Source organism: Dermochelys coriacea, chromosome 1, assembly GCF_009764565.3.
Source record: "Dermochelys coriacea isolate rDerCor1 chromosome 1, rDerCor1.pri.v4, whole genome shotgun sequence".
Classification (NCBI taxonomy): domain Eukaryota; kingdom Metazoa; phylum Chordata; order Testudines; family Dermochelyidae; genus Dermochelys; species Dermochelys coriacea.
Window position 1 is genome coordinate 257681023 of NC_050068.2, and position 27300 is coordinate 257708322.

The 27300-nt window shown below is 46.8% G+C and overlaps 2 protein-coding genes across 6 annotated transcripts; both read right to left on the reverse strand.

Annotated features, from left to right (window-relative positions):
- Positions 1–319: 319 nt before the first annotated feature.
- On the reverse strand, positions 320–12018 carry FOXRED2 (FAD dependent oxidoreductase domain containing 2). Of its 4 annotated transcripts, none has more exons than XM_038380520.2 (9): positions 11784–12018; positions 10633–11190; positions 9338–9589; positions 8210–8479; positions 7401–7567; positions 6518–6683; positions 5738–5979; positions 3575–3745; positions 320–2809 (listed from the first exon to the last, which is right to left on the reverse strand). In XM_038380520.2, exons 2-9 carry the CDS (start codon positions 11169–11171, stop codon positions 2547–2549), a joined length of 2070 nt encoding a protein of 689 aa, XP_038236448.1. In that variant the 5' UTR covers positions 11172–11190; positions 11784–12018; the 3' UTR covers positions 320–2546. The 4 variants fall into 4 exon arrangements, with proteins under 4 accessions (XP_038236448.1, XP_043376087.1, XP_038236456.1 ...); XM_043520152.1 differs by having other exon boundaries at positions 11788–12017; XM_038380528.2 differs by lacking the exon at positions 11784–12018 and adding an exon at positions 11743–11773.
- Positions 12019–16136: 4118 nt separating this feature from the next.
- Positions 16137–26697, reverse strand: EIF3D (eukaryotic translation initiation factor 3 subunit D). Of its 2 annotated transcripts, none has more exons than XM_038384249.2 (15): positions 26316–26697; positions 25152–25285; positions 24666–24711; positions 24105–24241; positions 23918–24003; positions 23370–23442; positions 23057–23169; positions 22701–22833; positions 21795–21942; positions 21419–21549; positions 20372–20457; positions 19940–20069; positions 19331–19473; positions 17395–17675; positions 16137–16293 (listed from the first exon to the last, which is right to left on the reverse strand). In XM_038384249.2, the coding sequence occupies exons 2-15, from the start codon at positions 25272–25274 to the stop codon at positions 16280–16282; spliced, it is 1644 nt and encodes a 547-aa protein (XP_038240177.1). In that variant the 5' UTR covers positions 25275–25285; positions 26316–26697; the 3' UTR covers positions 16137–16279. The 2 variants fall into 2 exon arrangements, with proteins under 2 accessions (XP_038240177.1, XP_038240161.1); XM_038384233.2 differs by having other exon boundaries at positions 23057–23172; positions 26316–26646.
- Positions 26698–27300: the final 603 nt, after the last annotated feature.

Consider the following 27300-nt stretch of genomic DNA (forward strand, 5'->3'; position numbering starts at 1 on the left):
CAGATAAGTATTAGCTTTGCAGTTTATTTGTCCTACAAGCTCCTTTTGTCCAAAACCTGTTGAACTAGATTAAAAAAGGATAGAACATGGCAAGCATAAGGGGGTAGGATGTAAGAGTGGCTTGTTTTGCTATTAATTGCTTTTCTCAGATCACTAGTCAGTCTACCTTTGCATATTTTGAATCCCTTACTCCTGTTATGGGTCGGATCCAAAGCACACTGAAGTTCGTAGAAGAATTCCTTTTGATTCTCACGGTTGTGGCCATACCTGCAAGTATACCTATCTCCTCTGAGCAAAGGGTTAAAAAGCCAATAGTGGGAGTGGTGTAAACATTTTTTTAAACTGCACTTGAAGAATATAACCATACAAAACATATACAACCAATTACAACAGGCAGTAATCTACTTCAACAGGAGATACAATAAAATTAAATTGGGCATTGGTATTAAAATGAAGTTCTGCTATGAAAAGTCATTACAAAAATGGCACCATGGCAGTTTGTGTTTCTTGCTTCTTTGTGACATCCAGATCCAACTTGTCTGCTTTCCCAACTACCATTCCTGCTTGGGATCCCAGAGGGAAAATGGATTTGGATTGGTTCAAGTGCCACCAAAGATGAAGTTAGAATTTAACAAATGTTATCGATTACATGCGAGTCAGAATGAATCACGCTCATTCTCTCAGCTGTTCTGGCTCTGCATGGGTAGCAGGAGTAAACAGTAAAACCTTCTGACATTGAAGTTAACAGATCTGATTTGGACACACAACAGGGAGCACACAGGTGGAGAAGAAGGTGCCATTTTTAGTCACTTGTCAGAGCAGAACTGCAATCTAAGGTATCCCACATACTAGGAATTTACAGTCTTACGATCTTGAGTGTGGATACTACAGAGCATGCTTAGTGTGTGTGTGCACACATGCATGCGTGTGCATACAGTGGGCCTGCTCTTGGCTTTAGTATTTCATAGACAATGAAACTGAACCTTCAGGTCTGACAGGCGTATTAGCATTCTCACTGGCCCTCCTAATTCCACCCCCCTTGGATAGTCCACATGTAGGAAGCCCCTGGTGGGTTTGTGGGCTGCTTGGTGAATACAGACTTTTCAAGCATCTCCCTCTGGGCCAGATTAACATCCAGTGAAAATGGATGTAGTTCCATTAAAGAGAGAGAGAGTGGAGCAATAGCAATTTACACCATCTGAGACGCCAACCCTGTTTCTCCCAGTAGCAGCTACTAAGAGGATCCTTTGACAGCAGCAGCATTTTCACTAGTGTTCCCAGTTAAGAGTGACACTCCTTTCAGTCCCGCACTCATCTCAGTGCTCCCCAACCTCCAGCAGCAAAGAGCTATAGGAACTGGGTCTTTATAGAAAGAGAAAGAAAATTTAAGGGGTCCCTGGGAAAGGCTACTTAGGAATCAACTGATGGGGAGGGATTATTTAGGTCCACCCTCTCCTCCACCCATCTTACCAGGAAGCACAAATGTAAGGTATTCTCATGGATATGGGGAGAGCAGGAAGCATATTCCCATCTGCCCCTCCTCTACTTCACAGAAATCATGGGGACATAGCAAGACTGAGCTCAAACTCCTTGCTCTGATTAGTGGTTTCCAAGAAGTGAGAGATCTGTGCCTATTAGGTAATGAGCAATAAAATGCAGACAGACAATTTACCATACAACTTCTGAAAGCTATAAATAGGAACATCTGGGAAGAAAATTAGGAATACACATTTTAATTAGAGTGAAATGCACTGAAAGCTTTTTGGAAAGACATAGAGCAAATAGGACAGATATTTTGCTAAAAAATACAGGGAGCAGCTGGCACAGAATACCAACTCCACCAAGTAAAGGAATGGATAGGGTAGCAGGGCTAGTTTAGTGACAGTTCACGTTGGGTCTAAGCTTCCTAGGCTAGCTGCTCACCATTAGAGAGGGAGAGGGCTTTTGGGACCCGTGTCCAGGCAGTGACATTACATTGGCCTGCACTAAAACTAAATATACTAGAATGCACCTCATTGTCTCTATCAAAGTGCATGAAAAATTTTGCTTCTGAAGGTATCGCTTCTGAATTCAGTGGACATACAAATCTTCAAGTATACACAAGAATGTGCTAGACACAGCATCCAATGATCGGTCTCCAACCTGCCCTCAAGACATGTAACTGTGTCACATCAAAACCAAAAATATTTCATGTTAAGCCATCTGTGCATCTCTTCTCTCTTTCTCTCCCCATATCTTTGATCCCCAAATGTTGCCCCAGACATTGGTCCATAAGATAAAAACAACACTGTCTTCAAGCACTGTGGGCTCTGCAGGGACAAAGGAGAAGCCTCCGCCTCACTGAATCTCAGCTTCTAACTTATCCTCCAGATCACATCGATCCCATCAGTCACAACAGATCTGAGCAGGTCTTTGGCAATATGTGGACAGCTGGAGGGATGGACAGGAAGCCAATGTCACATGGAAGAGGTTGGAATCCTGCTGCAGATATGTGTTACAGTATTGTCACAACAGTCCCCATGGGTTTCAGTATGAATTGGGAAAGGTTAAAGTTCATCCTTGGTATTCACAAGATGATGTAGGGGGCTACCTGGTATCACGTGATCCTTCAGCAACTGGTCACGTGAACCTCTCTGGCCACCAAGCAGTTCATCTGTAGAGTGCATAACAGTGTGGTCCTCCAGTAGGCCGGCTTCCACTGCATGGTCCCTAAGTCTTTTGTTACCCACAAGCCCTTGCATTCGCAGGTATCCCTGCTGACAAAAGGGAGGCAGCTTCTGGTGAGTCAGAGCAAACAGGAAACAGGACTCTACAAATAAAAACAAAAAAAGATTATGTAGAGATGCTCTGTAAATGCTTAATAATTCAGGGTCTCCCAACAAGTCAATCATTCGGAACCAAAAAAATAAAGGTCAGGGACAGTGACAGCACTTCGCCAGCAAGCACCCTGGCTTGATTAATCCAGAGTAATTAACTGTCACCCGCAGAATCTGTAAATTCAGAGAGGGAGGAACAGAATTTGAGATTGAAACCTGGTTCTTCAGTTTGATAGCTCAGAGGTGCTTCCCTCTGTGGCCCCATGAAATTCATATATAGGTTTCCCAACCCATTCTCCAGCTCAGGAAGCGAGAGACTGTAGTTTTCCAGTTTTGGCATCACAGAGTTCTCATCTCTCATTCCACAAGCTGTCTCTACTGTTTCCAACTGAAAGCAGCTGTGGTACTTGTCAGCACAAATCTCATTTCAGATGGAGGAGTGGGGAAGCTGCAGCCTGTGGGGTATTGAATCAAGACCTAGCATACACTCCCAGGAGAGAGGACCTGCCAAGGGGCACCCTGCTGTCCCTCCGCCTCTTGGGACAATTAAGATCATAGGCTATTTTGGAATGGGTGAGCTCCTGATATGACCCAGCACTTCTTCCTGTTTCATGGAGTGCATCCAACTAGTAGTAAGATTTCCCAGCTGCCCAGTAGTCAGAGGGATCTTTCATGTTAACTAAATTGTTGGCCTGCTACTGTCCTATCTGAGTCAGATGCGTCTCCAAACCCCCATTTCCAGCTAGCATCCAGCTTACCTGCAAAGAAGCTGCGCAGGTCAGTGTCCAGACAATTCTCCAGGAAGCGTCTAAGTGGGAGGATATGGGCGTTTGGGGCAGTCCAGTCTGTCAGGAAATCTTCCACAATATGATGGACAGCATCTGGGCGGGGGAGAGGCCAGTCCGGAGGACAGAGCCTCATCTCACGCTCTGTTGACAGAACAGATCATATTAACAAAGGAGAAAATGTGCTTTTGTCCTCCTTTTCCAGAATCAAAATGGAATTCGGAAGAGCTCAAGGAGATGGGAAGTTAACACTGCAACAGCTTTTCCAGCTTCCACTCCTGGCCCCCCTAACTTGCAACACTGCATCTTGTTCTGATCTGCAGCATGAATCTCAGCTATTCCAGTCCTGGACTGACTCTCAGCTCTGTCAATGCCCCTCACTCCTGCCCTGCAGCATCCCCTGCTTTTCCAATCCTGGATGGATGGATGGATGCATACACGACACCCACCATTACTATTTTAGGTCTGATCCCTCTGAACCAGCTAGTCATGCCAAACTATGCTTAGGCTTTATGTTATTATTAACCAAATTCACTTCCCTTATGACCCATGCCAGAATTTGAAGCTAGGTCTCTGGAGGTGAAATGTCAACACTCTAATCTTTGGATGCTCCTAGGGAAATTAATTGTGTGTGTTTTTATTTGCTTTGACGTTATGCTGCTTTTATATCTTGCTCTTGGGTTCTTTCATCAGAGGTGGGGGTTCTCCTGTCAGTATATGATGTCTCAGAGATGGGTAAACCACAGGACAGCAGTTGACTTCTGGCAACAACGCTAGGCACCGCAATACTTACACAACTCAGAAGTCACATGTCACCAGGCAAAGGGAAACCATGCATATCGCTTCCATAGGATACCGGATTCTTCTGGACAGTTGAAATGTTCCCCAATACCCCTTTTCTGGCCCCAAACTTGAGGTTTCAATCACCACCTGGCCACTTGTCACAGTTTCAGGGTAAACACACCTTTATTTCCCTCTCTGTGGTCCCTCGAGGGCACACACAAAGATTTTGGTCTTCCAACTCCCACCTCTCCTGGGCAGTCTCACTCAGTTCTGACTGGGGTTTTTAAGGCTGCACAGCAACTTGATCTCCATTGCAATATCCCCAGAAAGCCAGTCTGCCTAAAAAGCCAGCATCTGCACTTTGCTTTCTCTCCAACGGCTAATACCAGTGTATTTCCAGCAGTTACAAGTCACTACACAGCTCCCTCCAAGCAATCGCATTTATTCTTAAGGTAAAAGCATTACAGAGAAAGCATATAAAGACAATAAAGGAACCTACACACATGCTTAAGAGCTTACCAGAGGTCACCCCCGAACTCCAACACAGGACTATGGTAGATGTTGTTCTTCAAACCACACAACTGGGTTTTTCCTGTGGTTACCAGTTCATATCAGTCTTTAGACCAGAATGAAGGCCCTGAATCGCTTTAAGCTTGGGCTATTTATCCAAAAGTTCTTTATTTGTCTGTTGGTCAGTGGATTTGAACCAGACTATGTGAGCCTTCCCAGGAAGTGTTACTTCTCTGGAAATGTTACAATCAGTGATTTCCCTAAATCATCCTCTACTGTATTCACTCCCTGGAGGAGCTGTTGTAGCCCTTCTCTATCACACCCTTCCATGGAGTGTATGCAATCCTTGGCCCACGATGATACATAAGCCATTTATGCACTTAATACAATCTGGTCTCCCAAAAATATTGCAGGAAGTTGCCATATCTGACATGACTCATCAGTGATGTTTTCTGGATGACTAAAGAGCAGCGCTGATGAGTTCTACAGGAACTTCCCTTCCATTATTTTTACTGCTGTAGGACCTAAGGGCCCTAGACATAGACCAGGACTTCACTGTGCCAGGTGCTGTACAAACAGACGATCCCTGACCCAAGAGGCTTACAAGGATCAGACAAGAGACAACAAATGAATATACACAGATGGGGTGGGTGAGTTACAAGTACACCATGAGCACCTACAGTAGTGGCTAGTATACTACAGGGGAGCAACTTCAAAGAAGCCGGGGAAGTTGTCTAGGATGGACTCAAAATTCCCTCTTGTCCTGAACCATCCTTAACTTTCCATCTTGTATATATGGGATAATCAGGATACAAGGGTGAGGAGGGATGCTTGTCAGCTTACCTGTGGGGAGTCGTTTGTAGTAATAAATAACAGGATGCAGGAAGTTAGACTGCCAGGCATGTTGTGCCTCCCCCACTGCTCGGTTGTAGTAGAAGACATCCTTGTCAGCCCCAGAAAAATTCTTCCCATACTCCATGATGACAACAAAGAGCCCGTTGTGGGCCTTTCTCCCTGTGTGCAATTCCAGCTCTGCCAGGATCCCGACTGGATACTCCTCCAGGTACTCAAATGCTGTGGCATTCCTAGGAGCCACAACGACATTCATGAGATCTTTCTACAAGGAACAATCTAACCAGCCAACAAGGGATTAAGGCAAATACATAGCACCCAATATATCCTCATAGGCTGAGGCCAATGAACAGTCATCAGATGGTAATGACTTTCTGTCATTATCCATCTGATTTGGATCAGACCTAGTGATGTAGGGATTTAAAAAGCTCGATATCCTATTACAAGTCTCCATTATTTCCAGAGCAAGGGACCCTTCTCCCCAGGGCTTAAATTCAGCTGAAGCCATCCGGCGCAGAGTCCTGGCGTACCCCATGGGGCTGGAGCCCCGAGCCCTGGGGCTCTGGGAAATATTTGGGGAGAATTTAAGCCCTGCTTCTCCCCATCCAAAACTGATACAGCATATCTCATTGAAAGCTTTTCACCAGGGACATTCAAAGGGGAATCTAGGAATAGAGTTTTGACTTCAGCAGGAGGTTTTGGTTTGTTTTAGCCCCTAAAGAGAAGGGACTTATTGATGAATCAGAGTGATGGGAATAATTACTCACTCACTCTCTCAGCAGAATGATGTCACCCAAGACACTGAACATCTGGTAGAGTCCAGATGCCTCATTCACCCGTTTGATGATGGAATTTGTCAGCTGTGTAATGGGGTATACTGATGCTGGCCAGGGGACTCCATGATGACGATGTTCCAACAAGCGATGGACAGCACGAGCTAAGACAGCAAGTCAAGAAAGAAAAGGCTCACTTTAAAATACAGCTAATACTTTTAAGATACTGAATCACACAACAAGGAGACACATACAAGTAACATCATGACAGACTAGATATATTCTAGACTATAGTAAATCATGCGATCTCCACCTCAGCCAATCAGCATAAAAATTCTCCCGAGGGTCGCTCACATACTGAGTGGACAGTTCTCAGAAAGCTGAGGTGATCCTAACCGGCTGGAAAGTAGGGGAGTTCTCTTATTTAAATCATTTCACCAGAGTAGTAGTCTCTCTCAAGTATAAGAATTTTCAAAAAATATTAAGGCCTCTGCCCAACACTCTGCTCCACAAAACAGACCTCTCACCCACAACCAGTCACAAGACAGTATACCTGATGGCAAGAACTTATGCATTGTGTTATATAAATAAGAGGTAGAAGGTAAGAGATAGGAAGACAAACTCACAAACAAAGACAAAAACAAAAAATGACATAACGGATATGGGCCAAAATCTTTTCCACAGCCTGTCCTTCACCCCATACCTTGCTATGCAATCACAAGCTCGATATATCACATTCTCACAATGAGGACTGTGTGATATACTGAAGACTGAAGGTGATCTAGCAACATTCACTAATCCACTACTAGCCAGTGAATTGTTCCATCCCACCTCAGCCCTTCTTTCCCAACTTTTGCCCATTCTGTACATCCAACGCTCACTTGTATATCGGAATCCATGGATAAAGCCCCCAGCAGATTTCCTGAAGTCGATAGAGTGGCTAGCAGTGCCCAGAACAAAGAGTCCCAGGGTGCCTCTTGACTCATAACTGGGTTTGATCAGAGGATACTTCTTCTTATTCCCTTTCCCTGGCATCAGTCTAAGAGATCTGGGTGAACAAAAGAGCAGATTAAGCCAGTCAGGAAGGGGAGATTTGAGGGTAGGTGGCTGAGCGCGTCTGGAGGGGCATAGGCTATGCTCTGGTCATTTTGAAAGATCTCGCTTCAGGCTTCCACTGCCCTCAGAAGGTTTTGTTCCTTCTCCAGCCAGGAGCACACAGGGAATTTTATTAGAAACCAAGAGTATCCATTTTAAGGTGGTTTTGGGTGGGGTCATACTTGGGTCTGAGCCACTTGACACAGTAACAACCCATTTAAGAAGAAAGCAGAGTTACTGATATCATTTCCAGTCTGTATTAGGAGATAAGCCAAGGCAGAGAATGATGACAATATGTGCTGAGGGATGAAGACTAGAAAAAAGCTTCACTGTATGGATCTGTATCTGTACACCATGGATGCAGTAACCAGCTGACAATACTCAGGGGACATCAGGGACTTAGGGCCTTCAGCTGCAGAGGCATAAGCCTCTCCCTAGGGAGCCAAGGAAGCAGGTCTACAAATTCAAACAACTCCACTTGCTCAGGTTTGACATCCCATCTGTTAGAGGGCAGTGGTACATGCTCTCTCACACACCCACATACATAATCCACTTTCTCTGTTCCTGCCTCCTCCAGGTCCTGGTTCACCCTCACCTGTTGTAAATGGAGAAGTCAAACTTCCAACCCAGGCAGCGGATGACACGGTCGTAGGGTGCCCGGGTGGCAAAGTTGTCCAGCTCATCCTGTGGGAGAGTGATGGATTCTGCACCTGCACTGCTGTTGCTGTTCTCCAGATAGAATTTGAGAGTGATGTGCAGCTTCCCTTTCTTATCCTTGACAATAGCCAGATCTTCCAAGTCACCCTCCAGTAGCCCATCCAAAGACTTCAGCTGGTATGTATCTAGGAGGCCATTGTTAATCGCTCTGAGAAACAGGGAGAATATAAGAAAGAGGAGGGATCTGGGGTTCAAAAACTGCTCCTGGAAACATGACAAGTTTATTACGTATCCTACAATTCTGTCCCAAAGCACACTATAACTATCCCACAATTGCTGCCTTTTGTGTCTGTGGGAATTTGGTGCTGGTGAGACATGCCAGATTGACAGTGCTGGAGACAGACATCCTTTATGTACCACCCAAGCAGGTACAACGTAGATAGTGGCAATACACGTTTCCTCCATACTGCCTCACCAGTACACCTCACAACAGTAAAAGGAGAGCTCAGTCTCCATTCTATCTATGGTTCCCACTCCCAGAGTATCTGAGTGTTTCATGGTCATTAACGTGTTCATCGTCCCAACACCCTTGTGAAGTAGGGCAGTGATATTATCCCCATTTTACAGATGGGGAAGCGAGGCACAGACTAAACTTGCTCAAGGTCACACAGAGCATCTGTGGCAGAGCAAGAAATTGAACCCGGATCTCCTGAGCTAGGGCCCTAACCACTGGACTATACTTCCATGGTCCAGTCAATCCTGGGCCTCCCTTCTGAGATAGCAAGCAAGGGGCCAATTAGTGATTGTAATGATGACAAATTTTATGATTGTCAGAGACTCTCCCTACCAACTCATTTCACAGCCATGAAATAGACAATTTTCAGTAACTGCAAACCTGGGCTGGATTAAAACATAGGCCTACAAGGTAAAAGGGCCCATATCCCATTACTCATCCTCCAAGCCATTAGTCTGCTATACCAGTCCGGCCAGTCTCATCAGACAATGGCAATTTCACTTGGTTAATATTCAATTCACATTAAAACCATGAAGGAGAGCAGCCTCATACCTTAAATCTCCAACATAGTGGGTGGCCCAAGAGAGGCGAACACGGGAGCGGCTCACCATGTGTATGAAATTGGTGACGCCCAGAATGTTCTCGGCAGTCTCAAAGGCAGAGTTCCCCCGACCCAAGATCAACACAGTCTGGCCAGCAAAGTCCTCTGGGTTGATGGATACAGATTCATAGCCCTCAACATATTCCGAGCCAGGGAAGTTTACCACATTGGGAACCCATGTTCCAGTGGCTACCAACAATAGGCTGTAAAGAGACATGATAAAAAAAGCACCGTCAACATTAGGGAATATAGGAATTGCCACATAAGATCTCATCCACCATCCCACCTCCTGTAGTACAGGATTACACTACTGCTACTTGGTTCAGTGTAATGTTTTGCAGCCTGCCATACTGAACCAGCTGTTTAATGCATGTTCACTGCTCAGTACTACACAGCATGGGTGGAAACATCTTCCCTACTTCAGTTAGTGGTCTGCTTATTCTCCATACCAGGAGGGTCAATAACCCTTGTAATTTTATCCTAGCAAAGGCCATTGCAGATGTTATATGCAAGTGTCTAATCTTCTTCAGCTCTCCCTAAGCATTCTGTATTAAAAAAAAAGCTAACCTGTGAAATTCACTGACATTAACTATATGGTGCATGAAAAGTATTTACTTCTACACATTTTAAATGTGTTGCCTTTTAATACAGTATATGGAGTGCTCCTTGTCATTTTATTATGGGACAGAAAATATCTCAATTAAAAAAAAAGATAAGGTAAGCAGAATCATCTCACAGGCCATCTGTTCCAACTGTTATTTAATGTTAGGGCAACATCTAGGAGTTGGAAAGGAATATCAGGTAATCCTGACTGGCAACACTATCTGCTGTTCCAGTTCTGAGCTGTCCACATAACCCTATGACAGCACCTCTTCCTAACTGGCAGCACCCCATTATTCCAGTTCTGCCCAAATCCATCCTTCAGACAATGCACCTCAGACCTGACCTGCTAGTCCAGTTCTGGGCTCCTAAAGAGCATCTGGAAACATATAATAGGGTTTAGAATACAATCATCTCAGACTCAAAACTTTCATGGCTTTATGCCCAAATGGTTGTTTACTGAAACTGCTTTACCATGGGAATAGAAATAACACCCGTCAGCACTTCAAACTTCTGGAGTGTGATGTTGCTCAAGGAAGGCGGCACTTTTTCAAAAATAATGTCATGTCACCTACAACCCAACAGGTAGCTACGTACTAGGGTCGTGGAAAGCTGCATAGCCGACCAGGCTCACTTTGCTGGTTACCTGCATCTGTAGTCCTGGCTGTTATGGTCTGTAAGAATGAAGTAATGGCCATTCCATGCCTGTGAGTCCCTCTCCAGTCTCACATGGATGATGGCAGTGTTGTATTGAACCCGGAGCTCCAACATGGAAGCAAAGTCTTCAAGGTAATGCACCATGGTGTCAGCCTCAGGGAAGAAGTCATGAGAGTAGTGTCGGAAAAGCAGTCGGCTGTCATGGCTGAGAAGGGAGTTCCAGTCATGGCGAAGATTGAACTCGCTGTTGGACTTGCCAGTGTGTCGTTTGTTAATGCTGATGAGCTTGCGATGGCGTGGATAAAGGGCAAAGAAGCTGCCAGGTGCATGGCTACGCTCAAAGACCACATAGTCCCGGCCTGCACGTTGGAGGAAATAGGCCATCTGCAAGCCTGAGGGGCCAGCACCAATGATGCAATAGTCATAGAGTGGAAGGGCGGAGGCACTGTCAGTGCAGGAAGAGCCCAAGCAGAAGGCAAAGGTTAGGAGCAGGCCCCATGGACACTGGGCAGCAGGCAGGGACATCATGGGAACAGCAAGGCCAGCTCTGTTCAAAACAAAATCCAGTCACAAGATACTTGCAAGAGCCCAGTGGGGCTACAGGTAAATCACTCCAGTGCTCAGCTTTAGGGTGAATCCACCTTGGTACCAGCACTGCAGACCCACCAGGCGCTGCTGTGGATGCATCTAGTCCACCTCCTTGCCCAGTCTCTGGCGCTAAACCCTCTCTCCTCCCTGGCACTCCTCCCACTTGGTAGATCCCACATGAGTGGGGGTCACAGCCCCAAAAATAGGGAACAGGGACACAGACCCTAAGTGAACTCCCCCCAACTCAAAGGGAAAAGGGGGTGTCACACACACACACTGTCCCACTCCACCTCAGCCAGTGGGGAACAGTGATGTGAAGCCTCCAGTCAATGGGGTGAGTCACCCCCTTGCCCCATTCCATCCCAGCCAATGGGAAGTGGGGTGCCACTGCTCTGCTAAGCTCCCTCAATGGGGAAAGGTGACGTGACCCGACCCTACCCTCACCCCTGGCCAATAGACACGACCCCACTGACCCTCCCCCATTCCCACCCAATAAGGAAAGAGGCGTGACCAGCGTCTGTGTGATGCGCCACATGTGACGTATTGACGCACCCAACACGTCAGGCTGTAGCGAATCGATCCAGGCAGGTCCCGTCTGGCTGCCCCGTAAACACCAGACTTGGACTATAGAGTCCCGGTGGCTGCGGTCCTCCTGCGGCGGATAGACTATACCCCACCAACGAGAGAAGTTGCAAGAGCGCCTATTCCTCCCGAGGGAGAGGCGGGCCCTGAGATAGGATCGGCGCTATAGCTGCCCGGCGGAGCCGTGTCACGTGATGTAGGAGACGCGCTCCCTGTCAGCCGGGCTGTCACACCTGTATCACGTGTCGGGGGTGAAGCTGCCCAGCCGGAGTCTTAAAGGGACAGGCCCAGATGAATTCCCCCTGCTGGCTGGGAGCTGAGCCAGGCCAGGCAGAGCCCAGGGTGGGGGATGAGCCCCAGGGCCAGGAGGTGCCCGTGTGAGCGCCAGCCTGGGGCACTGACACCTTGGGTTTCTGTCACAGGGCTGAGCCACCCCAGGGCAGCGAGCCCCCCATGACCTTTCCCCTGAAACAGCTGCAGTTCTCAGGGCCTTTCGCTGCCACCACCCAGCGTGGTGATGGGAAACCCCCTCATCTGACAGGCTTCCGCCCCCTCTGCACGGTGGGTGGCGTGCGGGTCCCCGTACAGCTACCTAGGGCGGGGGAAGGCTCCGGCAGCTGTGCACTGTAGGGGGGAAAGGCCCCGGCAGGGGAGGCAGTGGGGCACTAAAGCACTGTCAAAAACAGCAGTGTAGACATGGGAGGCACAGCTTGGGTGTGCAGAGAGCCATTTAGGGTATATACTCTGGGGTTCAGGTGTGTAGGGCACTCTACTCTCCTAAGCCGCGCTTCACTGTCCGCAGTGCTCTTTGTATCTGTGCAAGCTGGCTGTGCAGTATCTCTACTGTACATGCCACTGTAAGCGTGAACCTACCTCTAGCTGCTGTTAGACATAAGAACATAAGAATGGCCATACTGGGTCAGACCAAAGGTCCATCAAGCCCAGTATCTGTCTGCCGACAGTGGCCAGTGCCACGTGCCCCAGTGGGAGTGAACCTAACAAGTAATGATCAACTGATCTCTTGCCTGCCATCCATTTCCACCCTCTGACACACAGAGGCTAGGGAAACCATTCCTTACCCATCCTGGCTAGTAGCCATTGATGGACTTAACCTCCATGAATTTATCTAGTTCTCTTTTAAAGCCTGTTATAGTCCTAGCCTTCACAACCTCCTCAAGCAAGGATTTCCACAGGTTGACTATGCGCTGTGTGAAGAACAACTTCCTTTCATTTGTTTTAAACCTGGTGGCCCCTAGTTCTTCTGTTATGGGAACAAGTAAATAACTTTTCCTTATTCACTTTCTCCACACCACTCATGATTTTATATACCTCTATCATGTCCCCCCTTAGTGTCCTCTTTTCCAAGCTGAAAAGTCCTAGCCTCTTTAATCTCTCCTCATATGAGACCTGTTCCAAACCCCTAATCATTTTAGTTGCCCTTCTCTGAACTTTTTCTAATGCCAATATATCTTTTTTGAGATGAGGAGACCACATCTGTAAGCAATATTCAAGATGTGAGCATACCATGGATTTATATAAGGGCAATAAGATATTCTCTATCCTCTTTTTAATGATTCCTAACATCCTGTTTGCTTTTTTGACATGGTAATAAGTGTCCTTTTTGGGGAAATGGAAAAGAGTTGAGATGAGCTGGAGCTGTTGCTGAAGTCTGATTCCGTTTCCTTTAAGACCAAATAAGACCACCGCACACATGGGGAGAATAGCAGCACAAATAAGGGAATGCAGCTTCTGTCTCTGGTGCCAACTTTCCCTTGCAACCTTACTGCTGCAGAAGAACAGGCACAGCACAGTGTCATCAACAATGGTGAGACTGGCTTTTAAGACATTGCTTTTAGTTGCCTTTCTAGTCACAGGGTTGCAACAGTGTTGCAAAAGATGGAATTGCCTCCACTGCCTAAGCCAGACTCTCTTTAGACAGAAGAAGACTGAGAAAGAGAAGAAATCAAGTGGGTAAGGAATATGATACAAGGGTGGGGGTGATAGCAAGATCCCATGTCTCACTTTCCAGTTGTTGTTTGTGATTTAGCTCTAACCAAAGTGTGTAGGGGAAGTTGTGTCATCTAGGTCCCACTCTCTGGCCCAGTCTGGAAGTACCTCAAGATCCAGAAAGCCCCATCATGTGATGGTGAAGCCTAGAAGACAATGGAATCTACAATCAAAAAGCTCATTCCTTCCAGTACTTGCATCCCCCCGCTTGCTCTCATTTACTGAACCCCAAATAAACAATGTCAAGGGAGTGGCAACCTCCTCCCATTACCACTAACCAATCAAACACATCAATGATTAAACTATAAATGTTTTCTCTAATTTCTAGACTTTGCTCATTCTCATATGACCTCAACTTGACCTCTTATCACAGTTCTTTTAATGTAAACAAGCCAGGTTGTACTCGTCTATTCACATCCAACTTTTGCTGACTTGTAAACAATTGTATGCAACAGGGAGAGTTGGACTTTTGATATCTTGGACAATTGATAGTATAGGCCTCTGCATAGCAGTGCCCCCACCCAATAAGGCTAAGGGGGCAAATGCTTCTTTCCAGGAAGAGGAGGAGTCTAGGGTAGCTTATGGAGAGCGGGCACAGCCTGATGTATCTGGAAGGGAGCTGAATTCCCTTTGCAGGATTCTGAGAAGTAATTCTTTCTGGAAGAGATTGGTGCAGGGAGAGAAGAGCAGACTAGCATTCCATCTGTATGATCTAAAGCAATGGAAATATTGTACACACACCTGGTAGCAAAGTCAGGGGAAGTAGTTTGCCCTAGGAGGTTAAAGCTGTAGCCACACTGATCAAAGTAGGACTGGTAATACATTGTATTATTAAGAGGGTGGCGGTATGGAATAGCAGAGAGTTAGGCCTCTGTGGCAGGCAAAATGAGTGCTATATATTAAATTGAAAAGCACTTTGGGATCAAAAGTGCTAATGAAATGGTATTTAGTACCTCCCTCCACTAATACACCAGTACATTGGTAGGCAGGGGAGTAGCAACCTATTGGCAGGAGCCTGGAATTAAACTCATCATGGACTAACCACAGCAGCCACACCATCAGGGGCTCATTCACCTGCATATCTACCACTGTGATGTATGTCATCATGTGCCAGCAATGCCCCTCTGCCATGTTCATTGGCCAAACTGAACAGCCTTGACGCAAAAGAATGGACACAAATCAGACGTCAAGAATTGTAACATTCAAAAAACAGTAGGAGAGCATTTCAATCTCCCTGGATGCTCAATAACGGACTTAAAAGCGGCAATTCTTCATCAAAAAACTTCAAAAACAGACTTCAACGAGAAACTGCAGAACTGGAACTAATCTGCAAACTGGACACCATCAAATTAGACCTGAATAAAGACTGGGACTGGATGGGTCACTACAAAAAGTAATTTTCCCTCTGCTGATGCATCTTCTTGTCAACAGTTGGAAATGGGCGATGTACACCTTGATTGCACTGGCCTCGTTAGCACTACAAAAGTAATTTTCCCTCTCGACATTTTCCTCTTCTTGTCAACTGTTGAGAATAGGCCACTTCCACCTTAATTGAATTGGCCTCATTAGCACTGACCCCACACTTGGTAAGGCAACTCCCATCTTTTCATGTGCTGTAATATTTATACTGCTTACTGTATTTTTCACTCCAGGCATCTGATGAAGTGGGTTTTAGTTCAAATAAATAAATTTGTTAGTCTCTATAAGGTGCCACAAGGACTCCTAGTTGTTTTTGCTGATACAGACTAATACAGCTAACCACTCTGAAACCACTCCTCATTTTCTACACTTACAACCTGAAAATTAGCATGTTCTTTCCCCTGCACCAGATAAGACATAAGGCCACAGGGGAACTGGTGGGACAGATTTCAGAGTAGCTATCTATACTCTATAGAGTATACTATACTATACTATACTAGAGTATAGAGGCTCTATACCAGCGTGCTGTCAGTCAGAAAGGGGTACCAATAGTTACACATATTTCAGATGCACTGAGATCTCTGATATCACCACTCATTGTACCCGGGAGAAAAGGAAAAACTGTTTAACCTCTATTTCCTTTACTGCAGTAGAGAAGAATACTCACCTCTTCCCAACCGGGTGAAGCAGGAAAACACTAGCACAAAATGTTGGCAGAGAAGACATACAAAATAGTTGGAGGTGGTAAACTTTTTGTAAAGCAGCATACTTTATTACAACAGCTCACTTGCCATTTCAACAGCTGCTTTCCTCCCAGGGTTTCTTTTCACACCACATTTGTAAAGTAGGTTTCTGCGTACAGCATATTTATCCATAAGACAATGGACAACAAACTCATTAAACAGAACAAAACTCTTTATTCCGTTAATTAAACTTGTAAATGAGCACGGTGCAAAGGTTCAGCTAAGATTCCACCCACAACAACACAGGGGTGGGACGAGCGTTTGGTCACTGAAGCCCCTGCTCCCTGACCACAGGGTTTAGCTCTCTTCCTCTGAAAGAGAGAAAAAAGGTTGTGGTGGAACAATATGAAGCAGCAGACACCCCCTCCCCCGAGAAAATGCAACAACAACAAAATATCTTTTACTCTTCATGGCACAATCTTGCCTGCCCTTTTCACCCAGTACAAGACTGTTCATTAGGGCCACATCTACAACAGAACACCACAACCACATAAATTGCTACAGATTATTTTTGTTGCTGTGTGATTCACTTGAGAATCTTAAATTTAATTAAAAAAAAAAAGCTATTTAGCTATTATGACTGTTCAGAAAACCTTCAAAAAGTGAACAGATCCAAGCTCAACAGATCTGCCCAAATCTACAGAAAGCTTAAAACAGCATTCAGACCCTTTTAACGTCCCATGAACATGAGCTTCAAGTCGACTTGCCTCCCACAGTGGAGATAGAACATGAGGGGCACATGCTAGGGATCAGGGATTGTTTCAGGTAGTGGGGAGGTGAGCCAGCACTTGCCCTAGGATCTTCCTTCCTCGTAGAAAGTCTCCCAGTCTGCATGACTAGTGCTCCCACACTCGCTTTCCAGTCATCCATTTGAAATGGACTCATTAGCTTAATTGGGCTAGCCACTCATTTTTTAATGTCTCACTTTGGATTTTCTCCTCTTTATCTAAATGTCATGACAGTGGCTTGATTCTCAGTAGCACTGAGCACCTGCCATTTGTGCTGAAATCAGTCACTGCCACCCCCCATGTCACAGTATTACTGAGCTGAGCTTTCCTTTCCAAGTTACTCCCCCTTCCACTCAGGGTTTCAGAATATGTTTTTCTCTCAGATGAATTAGTCCCCACCCCTCTCCGCATGTGAGACTTGTTGCAACTCTCTTCTCATGTTTTTAGATCTCTCTAGGTTCCTTTGTATTTATTTCATTAGCCTTCCAGTCTCTGGGAGTAGTTAACATGTTTACTCTGCTTTCACCACTGATCGAAAGACCCACAGTGACTGTACTCTCCACATACCACCTCTCACCTTGATAGGTAGCTTGAAAATTCTGAGATCTAATCCCCCAGTTACATTCCCCCCTTTCTCTCAGGCCTCAGTCACTGAGCACCAGAGCCACTGAGCATTCTACAGACCTTCCTCTTCCTCCTCCTCCTCCTCATCATCCTCCTCCTCATCGGAGCTGAAGGTGCCATCAGGGAGACTGTAAACCCGGATCACTTGCTTGTTGGGGTCTTTGAGGATGAGGTATTTGCCCTCATCCAATTTCATGCAGACGTCAATGACACAGCGCAGGATGCCCCATGCGTTCTCCATACTCAGGTTAATCTGGCTGGCAAACTCATTCGGCTTGAACTGCTGTGTGCCCAAGATCACGTGGCGAGCAGAATCCTTTACGTGGTAACGGGACACATACCTGGGGAGGAAAGGCAAAAAAGGTCAGGAAATTCAATGCCCCAGCCCAGACTCACAGTTAAGTCACCAAAATGAGGTGATCACATAGATTTTAACTTCTGGGCTGAGCTGCAGGAATCAACCCCCCACTTCAAAGGGGAAAATGGACAGGATTCCTTGTTGGGGAGCTATTCCTGTGTCTCAGACAGTAACTGAGGGCTTGTCTACACTACCAAATTAAGTCAAGTCAGTGAACAGCCACTGCAGTAATTAAAGCAGTGTTTCACAACACGCTATAGTCCTTCTGTCAGCGGTGTGTCCTCATCAGGAGCGCTTCCATTGACTTAACTGTGTGGGGCACTGATGGCTGAAGTCCCGCCGCCCTGTAGGCTCACAGCTTGGAGTCCCCCTGCTGCCGAGGCTCACAGCTTGGGCTGTCAGCCCCCAGCAGCAGGGGGGCTGCAGGTGTGAGCCCCAGGTGACACAAGTAACGCAGTGTCTGTATGGACACTGTCACCCTAACTACTACACTTGTCGCGGAGGTAGAGTTATTAAGTCGATGTAGTGGGGGATTTACATCACTGGGAGCTACATTGTAATGTAGATGCTTACAGAGTTAGGTCAACGTAAGATGCCTTATGTCGACCTAACTCTAATGTAGACCAGGCCAGCGTAAAACGGATAGGGTTGCTAAGCCGAAGAGGAACTACACTTCCATCGTCCAAAACAAAAGAGGTGATAAAGGAGATGATTCCCAGGTCCCACAAACAGGAAAGACAGAGATTTAACAATAGAGCCCTGAGCAGAGAGTTTTGATTCAAACAAATTAGTCTGAGGCAGCTGCACATCACGTCAGGTGGACTGAAACCAGAGATGGCAAAGAAGCTAGATTTGAAATATCAAGCATCTTATTTTAAACACCCAGTCACCAGAGATGAAAAAAGTGTTAGAGAAAGTGTGTTGCAGCAACAAAGTTGATTTAAAATGTCAATGAAAGAGAAATATACATGGTACAAACCAGCACCCACAGCTTCTGTTGTGCAACTGACTAGGTCGGCTGGTCAGCAGAGCAGGGTTCTAATTAAGAGAACTGCATCAACTCTGTGCCAACATTTTGAAATAAACAAGGAAAAAGCCACTTGGCTAAGGTGCTTTGGGGACTGGAAGAAGGAGAGGCTAATATCAGGAGTGGATTGCTCAGGAGATCAGTAATGGGACATAGGGCCATTCACTTAAGTTGCCAGGTTCAAGTCACAGACCCCCCGCCAATACATCTCTCGAGGATGTGCCAGGAGTCTCAGTCAAGATCTAAACGGGTACCGCATTAACCACTATAATTATCTCCCATGTTCAGCAGACAAGCCAAGAACTGAATGGGCCATGGAGACTGAACTCCACTGTCACATGTACAGGTGGGTCTTTCCAGGTCAGTCAGCAGGACATTGTGGGGAAGTAGCTTGTTTCAAACCACAGTCCACATTGTACCCCATTCTGCCCCAGTCACCAATGCTAAAATATATTCAAAAGAAGTTTCTGGTTTGCCAAATGGAATAAAAATGGGAGGGAATTCTGTGATTGTGCAGCTCCTAAAAACCACTCTCCCACACATATACACCACCACACGACAGCAAAAGCACTTAGAAGATACTTGACAGGCAAATCCTATATTGGTCTCACCCAAGTTTAAGATACTCCGATCCAGCCAGCAGTGCACAAGACGTCCAGCGGGCTAATTTGTAACTGTTGTTTTTCAGCTCAGTGGCAATCACAGCTCCTCTCTGAGAATCTAGCTTCTGACGCCAGTCCACTCCATTGCAATGCTGAAAAGAGAGGTCAAAGTCACAGTCAACAAGCCATGGGTGCAATTATCTCTAACTACGATGAGAAAACATAAGGATCACCTGTGAGCTACCCAATTATACTATGCAGAGAAGAGATGGGAGGCTTAAAAGACTCGGTGATTCTGGAGGGAGGGATATGTACTGGCCAGTATACAGGGTCCTGGCCAGGTAAAAGAGTCAAGGGAGAGCTCCATCAGACTGGCTATCACATGGAATGCAGGAGCCTGGAAGAGGGTTCAAACAGACTACCCAGCACTTGGGAGATGCAGAGTTAGTTTAGTTGGCACTGCTGGTCCTCCGCAGTCATTGTTTTCTGATGGGATGTAATGACATAAGAGATACATGGGGTGACGCAAGAGCCTTGTCTCATGTCTTGCCTGCTGTACCTGGTACATCAGACAGCAATGGAGGACCTAGAGAGGTTTGGTATCTGGTTCTTCCTCACCCTGGAATCCCATTCATTCAGTGTTTTGATGTTGATGAATGATACTTCTCCGCCAGCTCCTGTCATCACTCCGTCGTGTTCACAGCGGACAATCAGGTCTATGTCATCTCCCAGTTTCCACCTTCGGTACCTGCAAGCAAAGAATCTGCTGTGTTATTTTCCACTCCTGCTCCTGGATCCACTTAAGCAGTCACAAAAGCCATACCCTTCCTCCCCTATCAGCACCCCGCTCCTTTCAAACCCAGTATGAAGGTGAGAGATACCGGTCTGAAGCATAAGTCCAGAATTTCTCACATCACAGTGTGGCAATGCCCCTGGGAAATAAAGCTTCAGTCACACTACCACTAGCAAGCTGTTAACAGAAGTCAAACTCCACCCTGTTCTGAACCTCCCTCCCCAAACCTATGTGCATGCTTGAAGCAAACAACACACCGGTATGCAACAGAGGCCACTTCATTCTTATCCATGTCATCCTCCACAAACGGGTTTGGGTTGGGAAACTTGTATTTTTCCTTCCCCTGCAGAGAAAGCCAGGACAGATCACATGAAGCCCAACAACTTGAGAGAATTAAGGCAGCTGATCAGAAACACAATCACAGATACGAATAATAAAATCATAGAAATGTAGGACCAGAAGGGACCTCAATAGGTCACCTAGTCCAGTCCTCTGCTCTGAGGCAGTACTAAGTATTATCTAGATTAGACTATCCCTGACAGGTGTTTGTCTAACCAGTTCTTAAAAACCTCCAATGACGGAGATTCCACAACCTCCCTAAGTAATTTGTTGCAATGCTTAACTACCCTGACAGGAAGTTATTCTTAATGTCTAACCTTAAATCTTCCTTGCTGCAATTTAAGCCCACTACTTCTTGTCCTGTCCTCTGTGGTGAAGGAGAACAATTTATCACCTTCCTTTTTATAACAATCTGTTATGTACTTGAAAACTTACATCCCCCGTCAGTTCTCTCTTTTCCAGACTAAACAAATCCATTCCATCCCCCCCATCTTTCCTTATGGTCTGAAAAACGTGACCTATTAATCATTTTTGTGGCTCTTCTCTGGACTTTCTCTAATATGTCCACATCATCATCAGCCACTCACCTCCCATCTCCCCTTGGAACTAAAGACTCTCTCCCTCAGCCAATCAGCATCCAGCATTTCACAAAGCATTTTAATTTGCCTCAATGCTGTCACAATCCTGACTAGTTCAGTGATGGGGTGGGATTTCCTCTTCATAGAATGCTCCATGAAGAAGAAGAGGGGAGTTTTCTCTACAAACCCCCCACCTGCACAAAGTTAATCCACACATCCAGAATTGGAATGATTTATATGTAAAGTAACACTGCAAATAGAAGTGCCTCTTGCACTAATAAGAGGCTGCTCCAGCACTGATATTAATTGTAAGTTCCAGACCTGCAGACTCAGTCTTCCACAGTACTGTCTGTGTGACAGGCCTTGCTAAGCCCACTTGCTTCTTACCATTCTCAGACATTGCTGGGAGAAGTTGTGGTTGATGTAGGTTGCTTCCATGGCCAGGTTGCGAGGTGAATTAAAGGAGTTGCCCTCGTCCTGTGGTGGTTCATTAGCAGTTTCGCTCACTGTCAGCAAGTCTGGGAAAAGAGCCAAGTTCAAACGATCATCAGGAGGATAGTTACCCCTCTGAAAAGGGCACTCAAGCCTCATACTGTGCACCAAATCTGTTCAAAGCACATGCAGGTAGTGCAGCTGTTGGGTTGCTCCAGACACAGTGTGGACACTTGAGAGGTAATATTGACTTAAAGGGGATAAGGAACACTAAATGCAAAAAGCTGTAATTTGTTCCCTTGCCCAACCTTGATCCTAGCAACCTCCTCACCAAAGTCAGAATTGTCCCTCTTGTCAAAGAAGAGCTTGGATCCAACTCTCTGGACAATGATGTCCCAGGAATACACAGACCGAGTACAGCTCATCAGTGTGGCCAGGATGGCGTCTGTGGCAAACACATTCCCCTGGGTCTTCGCCAGCTGCAGACAGAGGGAAGAGTGTGAGCGAAGATAGCATACATTCTTTTCCCCACCACCCAAAAGTAAACTGCAGCCTTAGCAAACCAGACACTGATTCCCTTTTTCTAGACTCTGGAGGCTGGGCTGATACAAGACTTTGATGCACACCAATGACATCTGGACACAAACGTGTCAAATGCCACTGATCCCACCTGAACTCATTCAACAAGTTGGTCAGCCAAATGCTGCCCAGAAAATCCAGCCCTGAAAATGCCCAAACAAGTTGGGCAGAAAAGACAGAATTTATAACAGAAAAGGGATACCTGCATCTGCAAGGAAGAGAATAAGTTCTTCATCCTCCGTCCCTGATTTTAGCAACACTCTAAGAATTATCCTTTCCTCTCAAGACCAGAAATCTTGGGAATCAGATCTGTGACCCTGACATTTCTCTTCCCCTTCATCCTTCTTGCCTGTAGGTCTGCCTATCTGCCCATCCACAATAGAGCTTTCCTTTGGCTGATATCTATCCATGTGTTAATCAGTTCTGCCTTGGCCAATACCATTCCCTTTGGTATGGAGATCACAAATTTCTGCTGCCTAAAGAGCTGGGTCCTGGGATATTTCCGTTAATCTCTTCTCACTCCAGGAAGCAGGACCATCTTGGACTCCTTGGTTTAGGACAGACAGGGAACCGCAGGGTCCAAAAAAAAAAAAAAACCACACAGTAATATACACACTAGTGTATCTTGTGAGCCGATAGGCAGGAAGGACAATAATACCTTGCGAATGACTGGGTCATCAGTAGTGGTGACAGTGTGAAAGATGCGCTTGATGCTCCGCAGGGACTTTTCATTCCTTGTGGTAATGCGGTCAAAGGCTTTGTCATAATATTCCAAGGCCCCACAGCACTCTCTGCAGTCATAACAAGCGAGTAGTCATGTGACACCAGCACAAATAACCCCATCTCAGAGTGCCAGGGAACAACAGTGATTGGCAAGAGTATTTCTACTGACTTTGTGCACCTCCCCCAAAAGGAACTTCATAAAACTGGATCACAAGCCAGTACCCATCCCTTTCCACACACAGATTACATCAAAATAAATGCCCACAGGAGCCTCAGTTGTCTTGAACTCACATGTCCTGTGGCTCTGACACCTCCAGATAGCGCATCTTCATCAGCCGAGGGAAATCCATCTCCTCCTTCACCTCCCAGTCACTGCGAACTTCAACAGAGGAGTCGCGAGGCTTCTGCTGTGTGGCCAGAGGAAGGCCAGATGGAGAAAGAAAAAGAAAGAAAGACACAGCACATCAGGATTCGTGTGAGAACAGCAGAAGGAGGAGTGGGTTAGAGGAATGCTACCACAGGGAACAGGGTACACTTAAGTCTGTATAATAAGAGCAGCCAGAGGAACTGATCAAACAGTACAGTTAAAAATCAGTTACTTTACCTGTGATTTTTGGTCCCATTTCTGCCTCACCCCGAACTGCTTCTGAAATTTCTTTTGTAGACGTAGACGGTCTCTGTAAATAGAGGAATGTGACAACCTCATGAGACACAGTTCCAACAGCGTGTCCCCAGCTCTCCCATCTTCCCAAGTCACTGCTGAAACCACTGGGATCTCAGGTCCCAAGCATCTGCTGAACTGCTGGACCCCCACAGCGGGCTGAGGCACTGTATGCTCTCAATGACTCTTTGAAAATGGCAACTTCATTTGGACACCCAGCTTTTGAAGATTGTATTACAGCTCTCAGAAGGTGCACATGCTGCTTTTACAACAGTAATTTATTTTCCTGAGTTTGGCTTAGAAAATCCTGTTGGTTCCACAATCATCACATGAAACCATCACTTCAAACCACAGCAGACCCTAGCAAAAGATCTGTCTTGGAAGTCTTGGGTTTTTGTTACAATAACTCAATTGACAGAAGCCAGTTAGCAAACCGAGACACCTAATCACAGATCCAATACCAGCAGAGAGTTCAGGTTTGGGGCCCTCACCTCTCCTTCTGTTTGGCACTCTTAGGCAGGGTCTGCATGTTGAACTGAAGCATGTTCCGGCGGTCCTTGTCTCGCCGAAGGTTCCTCTGAGAATGACGAAGAGAAGGGAAGGGATGTTCAGGTTATAAATGGTATCTTTACAGCAATTCCACTGTTTCAGAAAGGGTTCAGGAAATGTGCAAGATACCTGTGCAAATCTCATACGATTCCTTTGGTATGCCGTCTTCTGTGTACGTGCTGTGTCCACAAGCTGGAAGCTGGTCTCATCCTCCTCATGAAAATATGCATACTGGCTTCCCCCACCAAACTGCGATGAGTACTTATCTGAGGACACAATGACCCAAATTACCTTACTGCTGGTTGTAAACCATTCCTCATGAGAAGAACTCAGAGTTAGCACGCCTCTCTGTCTGTTGGATCACCCGAGCTTGAAACCAGAGGTAGGGCTTTTCTCTTAGAGCAGTCCATTGTGGGAGGGTCCCCCATCCTCTCAGACAAGTTCCTTTTCACAAGGAAGCTCAAAGCCAGGAGAAACCCCTAAGGATGGAGACAGCCCCAAATGCCTCTCTCCAAGGGTAGGGCACACTTCTGAGTTCAAGGAACTTCTCTCACTTGGTGGAGATCTGTAGGTTCATAGGTTTCATAGACACTACTAAAGACAGCGATGAGGGAAGGAAGCAGCGATGATGACTGAAGAAACCTCATGTGAAGTATCTCAGACAAGAGCCGCCACCAAAATAGCACTTACTTGTGTATCTTTTGTCCTGATAAGTGGCTCCTGTCCAGTCTGCAACCTAATAAAAAATAAAAAAAAAAAAACCAGGAGAAGTTGATGAGTGTGTGTCAACCAACATTTTAAACTCTCTCTCCACAATCTCTTAATCTAGATGCCACTCATCGAGAGAAATTAGTGCTTTATGTTCCAGAGCCTACCTTACAATCATCTTATAACTATCAATATTCTTTCAAACTCCCTGCTCTGCTTACACACACTATCAAGAAGTCATGGTTCATGTACCACTTCTTGCAGCACCTGCAATAGGGGAGAAGGAAGCTATAAGTAGCAGAGCACCAATGGTATATGTGAGTGTGTGTGGAGGGGCACTGTAGGGAACAGTTCAGGACTCACACAGCCCATATGACAAGAACAGCTAACAGGAATTGCCACACAGACTAATACATGGGCATTAACCGATTGCTCCAGTGATTCATTTAGCAGCATTAGCACAGGTACCTTTCCCAAACGATCTCCTTTGCTGAAGGGCTGATATGGCATATCTTTGAACTGCTCAGGAACAGCACATGGACCCCAACCTGAGGGGTTGTCCTGGATCACAGGTGTCATGAATTTAGCCATCTTGTAAAATCCTTAAAAAAAAGGGGGGGGGTGGTCAAATGTTAGGAACATTTTAACCCTACAAGACTGAAGATGAGGCTGCTGGGAAACTTCATCTGACAGTGACTGGGCAATGATGCCTATTCAAAAGACAAGAGTAGGTAGCACCATTTTTAATGAGACCACACACAGAAAAGTTTCCAGGGTTAGGGTCATAGCCCAGAATTTCTGGGGTCAAGGAAAAGGTGAAGGTCTCAGGAGCTCTGACAGCATTGTCAGTATGTAATATAATAATTACTTTCCTGTGTAAGAATCTTATCAATTGAACTGTTAAACAAAAACAAAAAATCAATAGTCAAGTAACCTGCCTCTGCCAATAGCAATATAAAAAGCCCCAGAAAAAAAACGTTTAATATCTCTCTTTACTGTGCATAATAGCACAATTATTTTCCCTGATGGATGTTTCTTTCTGACCACAGCTGGAGATCACTTTATGCTTGGGGATCTACTGTCCTTATAGTTCTTTATTGTCCTAGCTAGTGTCAAAGAAGCAGCTATCCTTATTCACAGAAACGTCTAATCCAGTGTCACTAAGACCCAGTTGCTCAAAGGTATTTAGGCCCCTAACACTCACTCAAACCAGCGGGAGCTAAACACCTTCGAGGACCTGGGCTTACATGTTGGGCCATGGGTAGATCCCGCAGCAGCGAGTCCCGCAGGTTAGTGAGAACCGGCGAGTCAGCAGCCCCGGCACCGCACATGGTCACTCGGCTCAGCGGAGCGGCACCCCCGGCTCGGCGTGTGCGGGAGCCGTGCCCGGCAGCCCGGGTCCAGCCGAGCAGCCCAGCGGGGAGGCCGGGCCTCTGTCCCAGCCAGGGCAGAAGCCGCGCGGGCCGGTCCCACCCCGCGGGCTGAGGCCCCAGCAGGCCCGGCGAGGCCTAGACTCCCCAAGGGGAGGCGGCCTCTGGGCCGGGGGGGGGGGTCCCGTGTCCAGGGCGGATCCGGGCCCGGCAGACTCCGAGCTGCGCGTGGGGCCTCGCGCGCCCGCCCCCCCTCCCTCACCTGCGGGGGCCCGGCGGGTCCCGATGGAGGCAGATGCGCGCGGGCCGGGGGTGCCGGCTGCCGGAAAGACTGGGCTTGGGCGGCGCGCCCACAGTCACACACGTCATCACGCCGCGCTCGCCGCCGGACGAACCGTCGTAAAAGCAGACAGGGCTGTTCCGCTTCCGCTCGGTGGGGGAAGGCAAGTGTTGCCGTAAAGCAAAAAAAAAAAAAAAAAGTCCGCCCGGGCTGTCGTAAACGAAAAGAACGCGCGTCATTGTCGGACGTCAAAGAGCGCCGCGAGCTCGCTGCGAGCCAGGCTAGAAAGTCCACCCTAGTCTCGAGGCTGACTCCAAGGGGGGGGAGAGAGCGCGAGCGCAGAGTCAGCCCCTCAATTTCCCACAGTGCACCGAGCCTGCTCTGCGCCCAGCATATCCGCCAGCGTCCCACAATGCACTGCTCCCCCCCCCCCCCGGCTAGTCCTGCAATGCGGTGAAGCTGGAGTGGGTGGAGGCTGCTCCCGGCCATGCGCCCTTGGAAGGCTAAGCTAGGCCCCAAGCTGGCGGGGCGAGGGCCTGATCTAAGGCCCCAGGATGGGACCCATAAGTGTGGCACCACCACATCCTTGTGTCTCAGAGCTAGGCCTTGCCACCCGTATGCATTGTTACTGCAGGGCATTGCTCAGCATAAAAAAATCTTCCCCATGCCCCCTGTCTGCCCTGCGCTGTGGGCTCTACAGGGGGGCTGGAGACACAGAGAGTGTCAAACGAAGAAGGGGGGGGGAATGTTATTTATCTAAAACTGAACTCCGGCAGTGCATGTCTTCTGCTGGTACATGAATGGCCACAGGAATTAGTTCATTGGGGTGGGTGATGGGTGGCCTCTCACTTTTCTCATCTATAAAGTGGAGCTCTTGGTAAGACTGGCCATGCTTGGTCAGACCAATGGTCCATCTAGCCCAGTATCCTGTCATCTGCAGTGGCCAATGCCGGATGCTTCAGAGGGA